This window comes from Hemitrygon akajei, chromosome 31 (genome assembly GCF_048418815.1).
Source record: "Hemitrygon akajei chromosome 31, sHemAka1.3, whole genome shotgun sequence".
Lineage (NCBI taxonomy): Eukaryota > Metazoa > Chordata > Chondrichthyes > Myliobatiformes > Dasyatidae > Hemitrygon > Hemitrygon akajei.
This window is the reverse complement of record NC_133154.1, coordinates 21868884-21881633: the sequence shown is the minus strand read 5'-3', so window position 1 is coordinate 21881633 and position 12750 is coordinate 21868884. Positions and strand designations below refer to the sequence as shown.

At 48.7% G+C, this 12750-nt stretch overlaps 1 protein-coding gene across 1 annotated transcript in view; it reads right to left on the bottom strand.

Moving 5' to 3' along the window:
- Positions 1 to 10814, bottom strand: part of LOC140719224 (proline-rich protein 12-like) — an 86457-nt gene extending 75643 nt beyond the window's left edge. Inside the window, 1 exon segment of the mRNA XM_073033677.1 lies at positions 10423 to 10814. Within this exon segment, the coding sequence (XP_072889778.1) occupies positions 10423 to 10517 (95 nt within the window). The 5' untranslated portion in view covers positions 10518 to 10814.
- Between the last annotated feature and the right edge of the window lie 1936 nt (positions 10815 to 12750).

Here is a 12750-nt window from a genome sequence, read left to right as displayed (position 1 = left end):
TGCAAACAAAGGCTTTTCAGATGTACAGCTGATGGATCTAGCCATTTACTTACTTCGAGCAGCGTCGCCCAGCAACCCACCAATTTAACCCTATCCTAATCATGGGACGATGTACAATGAGCAGTTAACCTCCCTACCAGTGCGCCTTTGGACTGTGGGGGGGGGAAACCGGAGCACCCGGAGGAAACCCTCGCGCACACAGGAAGGAACGTACAAACTTGTTTACAGAAGACACCGGAATTGAATTCTGACCCCCCGACCAACAACAGCACCAACTACCTGCTACGCTACCATGACACCCACCACCCCCTCCCCCACCACCAAAATCTAAATAGAATTATGGTTCACCATGGGAAGAATATCCATCATTTTTACCCCACCCAGCCTGACCCTCCACTCTTTACTTCCTCCTCACTTCCAGGGCAACCCTGGGGCAATGGCCTTGCCCAAGGCCCAACCATTTCCAACTGCTTCATCCACATCCTTCCTGCCACAACTTGGCATGAAGTGAAGTGCCCACTGATGGCAGTGAGCTGTTGAGAAGCACTTGTACGTCCTCAGTCACTGGAGCAGTCCCCAACCACAAGTAGCAAAGTGTTCTCCCCACCCTCATTGGGGCGAGTGAAATTCACACCTCACAAGCGCCAGGAAACGCCTCATCAACATGGGAGGTCCTCGCCACCTCCCCGACGGTCCTCACTCAAATGGCATTACCATCGCTGAATCACCAACCCTCTCCTGAGGATCGGCAGTGCCTGGATCACAACCGCCCCAGCCACCTGGGGAGAAGACCCAATCGGAGGTTCACGTGACAAGCGATTCGTAAGGGACTCTCCACCACCAGGCCAAACGTTGGTAGAATGTTACAATACCAAAGACACAAGAGCTGAATAAGGCCTTTCAGCCCATCGATTCTGCTCAATCATGGCTGATTTACTTTCCCTCTCTCTGGCCTTCTTCCAGTAACCCTTGACGTCCCGAGAACCTCTTGGCCTCCGCTTTAAATATATCCAGTGACTTTGACACCACAGCCATCCACAAGTTCACCATCCTCTAAAGAAATTCCTCCATCTCTCTTCTAAAGGACGTCTTTCTATTTTGTGCCCTCTGATTCAAGACACCAGCTGTAGGAAATATCCTCTCCACGTCCACTCTACACCTTTCAATATTCAATAGGTTTCAATGGGATCCCCCTCTCATTCTGCTAAACTCCACCGAGTACAAGCCCAGAGACATCAAATGTTCCTGGTGTGTTAACCCCTTCATTCCCAGTATTATTCACGTAAACATCCTCCGAACCTTCTCCAGTGCCAGCATATCCATTCAGCCCGACTACTCCGTGACGCCAAAGGTGACGCGGACAAGTCAGGAGTAGAATGGAGCTGAAGGGGGAAATAAATCAGCCGATGGCAGAGCAGACTCAATGGGCCGAATGGCCGGCTACTGCTCCTGTGTCTTCTCGTCAAACAACTTCAGCTGAGGTGACCACTGGTCAGATCATGCATTCTTGCTCTCATTATGTCAATAGCACAGAAAACAGGTGCCTACCAAAGCTGGTCCTGTTTGTCTGCATATGGTCCACATCCCTCTAAACCTTTTCCAGCCATGTACCTGTCCAAATGTCTTCGAAACGTCACGATTGCACCTACCCCCTACTACTTCCTCCGATACTTGTTCCACATACCCACCACCCTCTGTGTTGGAAAAGTTTCCCCTCAGGTTTCGTCTAAACCTCACCCACTCACTTTAGACCTATGCCCTCTGGTTTTGAATTTTCCTACCCTGGAGGTGGGGTAAAGATCATGACATTTTCACCTTATCTATCCTGCTCATGACTTTATAAACCTCTATAAACTCATTAGATCTTGAAGGTTGTCATAGACAGAGAGGGGGGGGGGGGGGGGGAAGGGAGAGCGAGGAAGAGGGAATGAGCTCCCACTACCAATTACATGCTCCCAATGGTGTGCGTCTCAAATAGCCTCCGACAACCAAGTCCAGTTCCAGGTCTTCATGTGTGGCCGAGCTTCTAAGCCCAGTGGAACCATTTCTACTGACAGGAGAAGGGGCAAAGGCAGGTTACTGGCATCTTAAAACCAGTCATTTCTGGCAGATGGGGCTTATCAGCCATGGTTGGCAGCTCACCTTGCTGAAAGAAAACTGATCTCAAACCTCCGCTACCCTGCAGCTGTACCCACACATGGGGAAGGCTTTGGGAGTAAACCCCAAGGAAAAATCCAGAACTGGAGTCCCTAAGGCAGCCCCACATCGAGTTCAATGCTGACTGTCAACTCCTGCCACGTACTGGTACCAAACCGTATCGGTCTCTGCTGTTCCTTTGGATTTATCAGCTGTGTGGAGTGGGGAAGCCTCTGCTACGTAGGCAACAGCTTGCTCCACATACCGTACTGCCCTGGCTTGCGTTCTGAATACATCTAAAATGTAATATCCATGGTCGAAATGGTTAAAGTCACTCCACAGTCTCTTGCGCTCCAGGGAAAACAGACCCAGTCTGCCATCTCTCCTTGTAACTCAAGCCCTCAAGTCCCAATTGTTGGATATCTCTCCAATTTAATCACAACCTTTAATCACAGGGTGACCAGAACACCCTCACTCCTGACCTTCAGATGTCTCTATCACGGGCAGAGGTTTCTCACTCCAAGCGTGCCTTGTCGATGTCATCCAATTCGGAGAGGTCTTCGGACCACTCGAGAACCGCCCGTACTCATCTGATTTACCAGCACCTAGTCTATAGCCGTGCCAATTCACGTGCTTGGCTAGATACCCCTGTGAGCGGCTGCACCTCCACATTCCACGAGGAATTGTGTTCCACACTCCACCTTCGCGCAGTCAGTCGGGATTCCATTCCCACTTCTGTCTGTGAGGAGTCTGCATGTGCTCCCTGTGACCACATGGGTTTCCTCCGGGTGCTCTGGTTTCCTCCCACAGTCCAAAGATGTAGCGGTTAGGGTAAGTAAGCTGCGGGTGTACAATGTTGGCTCCAGAAGTGTGGCGACACTTGCCGGCTGCCCCCAGCTCATCTGTGGACTGTTGGTCATGTACACAAAACGTTTTCTCTGTTTGTTTCGATGCACATCACTAACAAAGATATTCGTTATCTTTACCTCCTGGGTGAAAAACTTTGCCTCCTAAACCCCTCACCTTAAACACACATTTTCTGGTTTCTGAGGAGATGTTTATCATCGTCCACTATATCAATCCACCTCATTGTTTTATACACCTCCCTCAGGCATTCCCTCCGCCTCCTCCACTCTGGGGAAATCAATCTCAGTCTCTCCTCATAACTGAAATGCCCCATTCCATAAGACACAAGAGCAGAATTAGGCCATTCAGCCCATTAAGTCTGCTCCACCACTCCATCATGACTGATCCTGGATCCCACTCAACCCCATACACCTGCCTTCTCGCCGTATCCTTCGATGACCTGACCGATCAGGAAACTAACAACTTGTGCCTTAAATTTATGCACTGACTTGGGCCCTACCACAATCTGTGACAGAGCATTCCACAGATTTACTACTCTCTGGCTAAAAAAAAAATTCCTCCTTACCTCTGTTCTAAAGGGTCACCCCTCAATTTTGAGGCTGTGCCCTCTAGTTCTGGATACCCCACAACATAGCAAATATCCTCCCTACATCCACCCTGCCTAGTCCTTTCAACAATTGGTGGGTTTCAATGAGATCCCCCCCCTCCCCCATTCTTCTAAATTCCAGTGAGTACAGGCCCAAAGCTGCCAAACACTCTCCGTACGTTAACCCCTCCATTCCCAAAATCATCCTAGTAAACCTCCTCTGGGCTCTCTCCAATGAGAGATCCTGAGGACATCTCCTTAGCGTCTTCTCCAATGCCATCACACCATCCCTATCATCTCATCTCCACTTTCCCTCCATCTCCTGCTGTATTTAAGTTGGAGGTGTTAGACGCAGGCAGTGGAGCCCGCACAGATTTGGGAAGTGCCATGGATGGGGCAGGTGGTTCAGGGAGTCTGGGATGATTCTCAAGACTCTCAGTTGTTAAAGCTCTTGGACTGGCTCCTCATACAGACTTACACACATTCAGCTGCTTATCTGCTGACTAAGGGGTAGTGTTTCTGTTTGCCATTTAAAACAAAGGAGCAGATTTAGGCCATTCAGCCCTTCGTCTTCTCTGCCATTCTATCATGGCTGATTATTATCCCCCTCAACCCCATTCTCCTGCCTTTTCCCTGTAACCTCCGACACCTTTATTAATCAAGAACCTATCAACCTCTGCTTTAAATATGCCCAATGAGTTGTCCTTCATGGCCACCTGTAGCAATGAATTAAATAGATTCGTCCACCCTCTGGCTAATGAAATTCCTCATCTCTGCTCTAAAGTGACATCCTTGTGTTCTGTGCCCTCTGATCCTAGACACCCCCACTATAAGAAACATTATCTCCATGTCCACTCTATCTAGGCCTTTCAATATTCAATAGGATCCACCATCATTCTTCAAAACAACCTGCGAGTACAGGCCCAGAGACATCAAACACTCAAACGTTAACCTTTAGTTTCCCGGGATCATCCTCATAAACCTCCTCTGGACCCAACCCAGCATCAGAACATTCTTTCTTAGACAAGGGACCAAAACTGTTCACAATACTCTAAGTGCTGTCTGACCAATGCCTTATAAAGCCTCACACTGCAGGGCCTTTTGTAATGCAGAGCCAGTGATTATGATATAATCCCATAATTAACAGAAAGAGGTTAATCCTCACAATAAATCTACAGTCAAAAAATGAGAGTGAGGCCAACACATGAATGGCTGCCCCAAGCCTGTCCTCCAATTAGCCCTTCCCTTCACTCTGGAGTGCTCACCCTTTCAAATCCCTTTAGAAAGTTACTAATGAGTGATCTTCTAACACTTGCTCAGGCAGGGAATATCAGAAATGATAAGGACTCATGTCTCACCCCACCTCTCAGTCTCCCCTCGTCAGGTTCAGATGTAAATAATCACACATAGATGGAAACATACAGCAAAATGTGTAGCACCCACAAAATGCTGGAGGAACTCAGCAGGTCAGGCAGCATCCAAGGAGAAGGATAAGGAGTCGATATTTCGGACTGAGACCCTTCAACCCCGAAATGTCGACTGCTTATTCCTCTCCACAGATGCTGCCTGACCCGGCGAGGTCTTCCAGCATTTCACTCGTGTTGTTCTGGATTTCCAGCTTCTGCAGAATCTTAAAGCAGGCAGCGGAATGCACCCTCCGCGTTAACAACCAACACAACCAAAGTGTCACCACACATTCCACCACCGGCACAGCTTACCCACAATGTCAGAATCAGGTGGGTGATCACTGACACGTAATGAAGTATGTTGTTATGCAGCAGCAGTACAGTGCAATACATACTAATAAAACTATAAATTACAGTAAATATATATATTAAAAAGTTAAATTAAGTTAGTAGTGCAGAAAGAGAAAACGAAAGTAGTGAGGTAGTGTTCATGGGTTCAACGTCCATCCAGAAATCTGATGACAGAGGAGAAGAAGCGGTTCCTGAATCATTGAGTGTGTGCCTTCAGGTTCCTGTACCTCCTCCCTAATGAGAAGAAGCATGTTCTGGGTGGTGGGGGTCCTTAATGATGGATGCCGCCTCTCTGGGGTTCCACTCCTTGAAGGCGTCCTGGATGCAGGGGAGGCTAGTGCCCATGATGGAGCTGACTCAGTTTACAACTTTCTACAGCTTATTTTGATCCTGCGCTCCAGTACCCCTATACCCCCTCCACCTCCTCACAACACCAAACGGTGATGTAGCCAGTTAGTATGCTCTCCACGGTACACCTGTAGAAATTTGCGAGTGTCTCCGGTGACATGCCGAATCGAACGTTCAGCAGAACAACACAGAACACGAGCAACAAAACAAACCGTTTTCCTATACCTCCCGCCCACCCAGCCAAGCACACACACTCCACTCCCCCCCAACACAAACAGACACACCCCCTCCCACCCCACACACACACACAGTCCTCCAGTCTCCATTAGATACAACACAGAGGTATGGAACACAGGTCAATAGTTTTTGCGGAGATAAAAAGGGAAGAACTATTTAAGGAATTCTGCTCATTATTAACGTGTTCAGCGCTGGATGCAAATGTTGAGGTCAGTCTCAGGAGTTGAGGCTGAGGTCTGAATTGGCTTGTTGGGGCTGTTGTGCCTCATTCCACTCCCTGCTCTCACCCTCTCGTTCAGACCTCTGCACAGGCAGATGCACCAACCGCTCTCTCACCACCAGGCACAGGCAAATGAGGCCTCACCCATCCCTCCCATCTTCCCGAGCGACTGGCTGGATCTACGGTCCCACAATTCCCAACTTCTTTGTTTGCTCCATCAGTGGCATTCTACCAACAGCCAGAGCCAACAACCGGTCTCTTCACGTGAACGAAACAAAAGAGATGGTTGTTGACTTCAGGAGGGCACGGAGCGACCACTCCCCGCTAAACATCGACGGCTCCTCAGTAGAGATCGTTAAGAGCACCAAATTTCTTGGTGTTCACCTGGCGGAGAATCTCACCTGGTCCCTCAACACCAGCTCCATAGCAAAGAAAGCCCAGCAGCGTCTCTACTTCCTGCGAAGGCTGAGGAAAGTCCATCTCCCACCCCCCCCATCCTCATCACATTCTACAGGGGTTGTATCGAGAGCATCCTGAGCAGCTACATCACTGCCTGGTTCGGAAATTACACCATCTCGGATCGCAAGACCCTGCAGCGGATAGTGAGGTCAGCTGAGAAGATCATCGGGGCCTCTCTTCCCGCCATCATGGACATTTACACTACACGCTGCATCCGCAAAGCAAACAGCATTATGAAGGACCCCACGCACCCCTCATACAAACTCTTCTCCCTCCTGCCATCTGGGAAGAGGCTCCGAAGCATTCGGGCTCTCACGGACTAGACTATGTAACAGTTTCTTCCCCCAAGCTATCAGACTCCTCAATACCCGAAGCCTGGACTGACACCTTGCCCTATTGTCCTGTTTATTATTTATTGTAATGCCTGCACTGTTTTGTGCACTTTATGCAGTCCTGGGTAGGCCTGTAGTCTAGTGTAGCTTTCTCTGTGTTGTTTTTTAAGTAGTTCAGTCTAGTTTTTGTACTGTGTCATGTAACACCATGGTCCTGAAGAAATGTTGTCTCATTTTTACTGTGTACTGTACCAGCAGTTATGGTCGAAATGACAATAAAAGTGACTTGACTCTTGTCTCCTGCTTCGGGGGGGGGGGGGGGGGGGGGGGGGGCGTCCCAAGCTCTAAAATAACCGCTTCCCCCACCTCTCCCATCAAGATGCCCTCATGGTTTCCTCATTCACCCCCCCCCCCACCACCAATAACATGGCATGCTGCAAACATTCATCCCGCAGCATTCCCGTGTGCAGGGCCTCGGGACGTCAAGTGAAGGGTGCTATGTAAACACACCGGCTGAATGTTCTCATCAGGCCATGCAGCGTCCGTGGAGGAGGGACTGGAGTTAACGGTTCATCATTAACTCTGTTCTGTCTCCACTGATGACCCAGGCTGGTGATGCTCTGCCAACGATGGCAGACTGGGGTCTCCGAGAGCGGTCTCCCATGAAGCACCATCCAGCCACCTGACCTACCATGGGAAGCTGCGAGGAAAGCTGATAATAGATACCCCGCTCCAAGCTGCCTTGAGGAATGGAGGGGCAAGGGGTGGTGCTGGGACGAAACTGGCAATGCTCTCGTTCCTTCCCCTCAACGTCCAGGTGCATCGCACGAGCACCAACATCAGACCGCAGAATCATCAAGCCCCAAAGAATAAAAGAGCTTTAGATGCTGGAAATCCGAGATAAAATCAGTTGCTGGAAAAACTCAGCAAGTCAGGCAGCCTCTGCGGAGATAGATAATGTTCCCAGTTGCAGAACAGGCCTCCACTCTGAAACATTTAACTCTGTCTCGCCCCACAGACACTGCCTGGCAGAATCCTTCCATCCTTTCCTATTAAACGGGGATAAAATTCTGGACTCTGCAGTGCAAAAGGGACCTGGAAGTCCTCGTGTAGGACTCCCTGAAGGTTAACCTGCAGGTTGAGTCGGTGGTGTGGAAGGCAAACGCAATGTCAGCATTCGTCTCGAGAGGGCTAGATATAAAAGCAAGGATGCAAAGCTGAGGCTTTTATTGGTCAGACCGCACTTGGGAGTATTCTTGAGTAGTTCTGGGTCCCTTCTCTAAGGAAGAATGTGCCTGTAATGGAGAGGGTCCAGAGGAGTTTATAATGACCCTGGGAGTGAAAGTGTTAACGCAGGAGGAGTGTTTGATGGCTTTGGGCCTGTACTCACTGGAGTTTGGAAGAATTGGGGAGGGGCGTCTCATTGAAACTTATCGAATGTTGAAAGGCCTAGAGTGGATGTTTCCAGTAGTGGGAGAGTCTGGGAGCAGAGGGCACAGCCTGAGAATGCAAGGGCAGAGGAGGGAGAGGAGGAGGAGGAATTTCTTTAGCCACAGGGTGGTGAATCTGTGGAATTCACTGCCACATACATCTGTCAACAGATATATTTAATGTGCAGGTTGATAAGTTCTTGTGATGAGTAAGGGTGTCAAAGGTTATGGGGAAAAGGCAGGGAAATGGGGAATCATAAATCAGCCATGATGGAATGGTGGAGCAGACTCGATGGGGTGAATGGACGAATTCTGCTCCTACGACTCACGGTCTTTTGAACATCGTCTCTCCTTGCTCCTGTCCAATCCAGCATTGGCAGCGCATCATATCTTTCCACTCAAACATTTCCTTTAAATAATAGTGCAAAAGCCTTTGAATGAACCATGGCTGTCGCGCCTTGCCCAGTAACAACTGTGCCCAAGCAATGTATTGGCGAGCTGTGGTCTATTTATGGGCAGAGAACAACATCTCGAAGCGACGGGCAGGCACAAAATTCTGCCAGCTATATCATGGGCACTACCACTGAGGACATCTTCACAGGCGATGCCTCATGGAGGGCCCTCAACAGCCAGGACATGCCCTCTTCTCGTTACTACCACCAGAGACGAGGCACAGGAGCTTGCAGACGGGCACACTGAAATGCTTTAGGATCAGATTCCTACCCTCAGCCATCAGGCTTCCGAACGGACCACGAACCCTTCAACAGTACCTCACTTTCTGCAAACACAAGGCATTCTGCAGATGATGGAAATCCAGAGCAACACACACAAAATGCTGGAGGAACTCAGCAGATTAAGCAGCACTTGCAGAGAGCCGAGAACCTTCAGCAGGATTACCCACTCTCTGCAATGCCTATTGTTTTTTAAAATATATATAAACACACACACACACACATACATCTCTTGTTGCAACTTATAGTAATTTTTGATGTCTTGCACTGTACTGCTGCCGCAAAGAAACAACAAATTTCACGACATATATCAGTGATAATAAACCTGATTCCGTCTCTCCCTACAACAGGCCAAAACACCGGAGTGCAGGGTGAGGGGAGAAAAAATCAACAAAGGAACCCAAACTAGGATACAGAAATAGTCTAACTACCACCTTTACAAGAGTTATTGGGTTTAGGGTTATCTTTCGTCTGAGCACCAAACTAAATCTGGTACGGTAAACAGGCTGTAGTATTAAATTTTGCAACTTGCCATATTATTTATCGCGTATATTGGGCACCACCCCCCTCGCCAAACTTCACTGGTGAATCTGTAACATAATATTTGAACCCAAGTGGCAGGAGAGCGGGAGGAAGGGGGAACGCACTTCCTAAGACAGACAGATATTGCAAATGAGGCCTAGCTGGATATGTGATGCGGGAAGAGTCTACGTTTTGAAACAAGAGGGGATTTTTTTTTAAATGGGAAGGGGGAAGAGCAGGAGGAAGGCGGGGAGAGTTTTAGGCGCTGCAAATCGTGTTGATTTGCACACAAAACGAATAAGGAAAGGTTAGGGAACCGAAGGGGAGGTACACAGACTCAGGCACAGGGCCTGCAGGTTAATGTTACCAATAACATGCAATTCTTCCTATTCTCTCGCCCCTCTCTCTCTCCCTTTCATCAGTTTCCAGCCGCTACATTGTATCCTGTATTTGTTGCCATCTCCTTCGCCCCACCGACACAGAAAAACCCTCTCCCCCCCTCCTCCTCCCACCTCTCTCGGATACATTAAAGGCCCTTTATTCGATTCCTTCTTTTTGTGTGTGTTATATCTAAAACCTACACGCACACACACACAAAAAAACCCTTCTGATCGCTTGTTAACTTTGCAATTCGTTAAATTGTAACCGGCGTCTGCAGACAAACGACTTTGCAATCGGCTCCCATTACAGTCCACCCCAAACTCCCAGATTCACCGGTTTCTTTTTATATTCTGGGAAAGGAGGGGGTGAGATTGAGGGAAAGAGGGGGGGGGGGGTTGAAGAAGGCTTTTTATTACCTGGCTTTTACTCCTGACGTTGTCCTGTCGTAGCTCCATCCTTGCCCTGTACCCAAAGGATCTCCAAAACTAGATGTGGGATAGTTTCTATCCATTAAATTCACTTTGCGACGGAGGGGGGTTTTCCTCTGTTTAAATTGTTAAGACCAGGTTTTCTCTCTCTTATCTACAAGCGTCCCTGGATTACACTAAACCACCAGAACTGTTTAATTTAATCTATGAGCATTTGTATGCCTGATCCTTCTTTCTATCTTCCCCCCCCACCCACCTCCGCTCTTGGTTTAAAGAAAAATGCAGTGTGCATATAAATATTTTCTAAAAAAAATCCTTGCAGGGGGACTACGATGCGGCCATATTTCAACCGCTCTCTCTCTCTCTCTCTCTCTCTCTCTGCCTGCCTGTGATCTCAATACCCAGAATACATTTCAGAGAGGGCGAGGGAGGGAGCAGAAAGAGAGAGAGAGAGAGAGAGAGAGAGAGAGTGAGGGAGATCAGATGTCTGAGGCAGTGTACAGCAGTGAGAGGGGAACGGGCTTGAAGTGCGCTCCCGGACCAAGGAGCTGCCACAGGGACCCCACGGGGTGGGGAGGGGGAGCAAAACTAATAGGTACCTTCGTTAAAGGGGAGGGGGAAGACAATGGGAGGTCCTGTTGCAAAGGGGGAGGGAGGGAAATGTATTCAGTTCACCGGGGCTTGGGTGGAAAGGAATCCTGAGGAAACTGGACAGTGATACATACCCCCCCCCCCCAACACACACACACACCTCACCAAACTCACAACAGCAGTTCTGTGCATTTGTTCTCAGGAAACGTTTTCCAAGGGTCAGAGTCCAGGGCTGTGCCAGGGCAGAGTGGGCCCTTGGCAGGGTGCTCTGGCGTTGCCCCTCATTCAGGGCTGCCCACGTCTCTCGTCCTGGACGGGGCGAAAAGATCCACACCGCACCGCTTACAGCCCCGGGGTAGGGGCATCTTCGTTGAAGTCCATGGCCAACCCCTGAAGAGTGGTCACTGCTGTGGTCAGGAAACGTGGAGGCAATGGGACCAACCTCAATGCTAGGGGGCCTTATACCACCAGCATTTAAGAAGAGCGCTGCCATCATCCATCATCAAGGCCCCCCACCATCCAGGCCATGCTCTCCTCTTGTTACTGCCATTGGGAAGGAGGTACAGGAGCCTTAGGTCCCACACCACCAGGTTCAGGAAGAATTATTACCCTTCAACTGTCAGACTCTTAAACCAGAGAGGATAACCTCAACTCCGAATCCACACACACACACTTTCAAGGGACTCTACAACTCGTGATCTCAGGATTATTTATTCACACTTTTATTTATTATTTGCGTGATTTGTCCACTTCGGTTCTCGTTCTACTTTGGCACAGTTTGTTGCCTTTTGCACATTCAAGGTTCAAAGTACAGCTATTATCAAAGTGTGTATTCATTGTACAACCTTGAGAATTGTCCCCGAACAGGCATTCTGTTGTGTTTCTTCAGACTCGCTGAGAATGCCCACAAGGAAATGAATCTCAGGATCGTTTATGGGGACATAGGTGTGCTTCGATAATAAATCTACTTTGAACTTTGAGTGTTTGTCAGACTCTGTTATGTACATTTTTTTCATAAATTCTACTGAATTTCTTTATTTTTATGTAAATGCCTGCAAGAAAATAAATCTCAAGTCAGGATATGGTGATGTATACGTTCCTTGTTGACAAATTTAATCCAAATATTTTTTAACGACTAAGAAGTACCGCAATTAATCGATTAAAGATTGACTTTATTTGTCACATGTACATCAAAACATTGAAAAGTACAGTGAAAGGCGGTGTTTGCATCAACGACCAACACAGTCTGAGGATTTGCTGGGGGCCGACCGCAAATGTCACCATTCTTCTAGTGCTTGTGCAGCAAGACACACAAAATGCTGGAGGAACTCGGCAGGTTAGGTGCGGTGGAGAGAATACTGACTGGCTGCATCACAGCTTGGTATGGAAACACCAATGCCCTTGAACGGAAAAGCCTACAGAAAGAAGTGGATATGGCCCAGCCCATCACAGGTAAAGCCCTCCCCACCACTGAGCACATCTACACGGAGCACTGTCATAGGAAAGCAGCAACCATCATCCAGGCCATGCTCTCTTCTTGCTGCTGTCATCAGGAAGGAGGCACAGGAGCCTCGGCACCCACACCACCAGGTTCAGGAACAGTTATCACCCCTCAGCCATCAAGCTCTTGAACCAGAAGGGATAACTTCACTCACCCCAACAATGAACTGTTCCCACAACCTACCAGCTCACTTTGGAGGACTCTTTATCTCATGTTCTCAATAG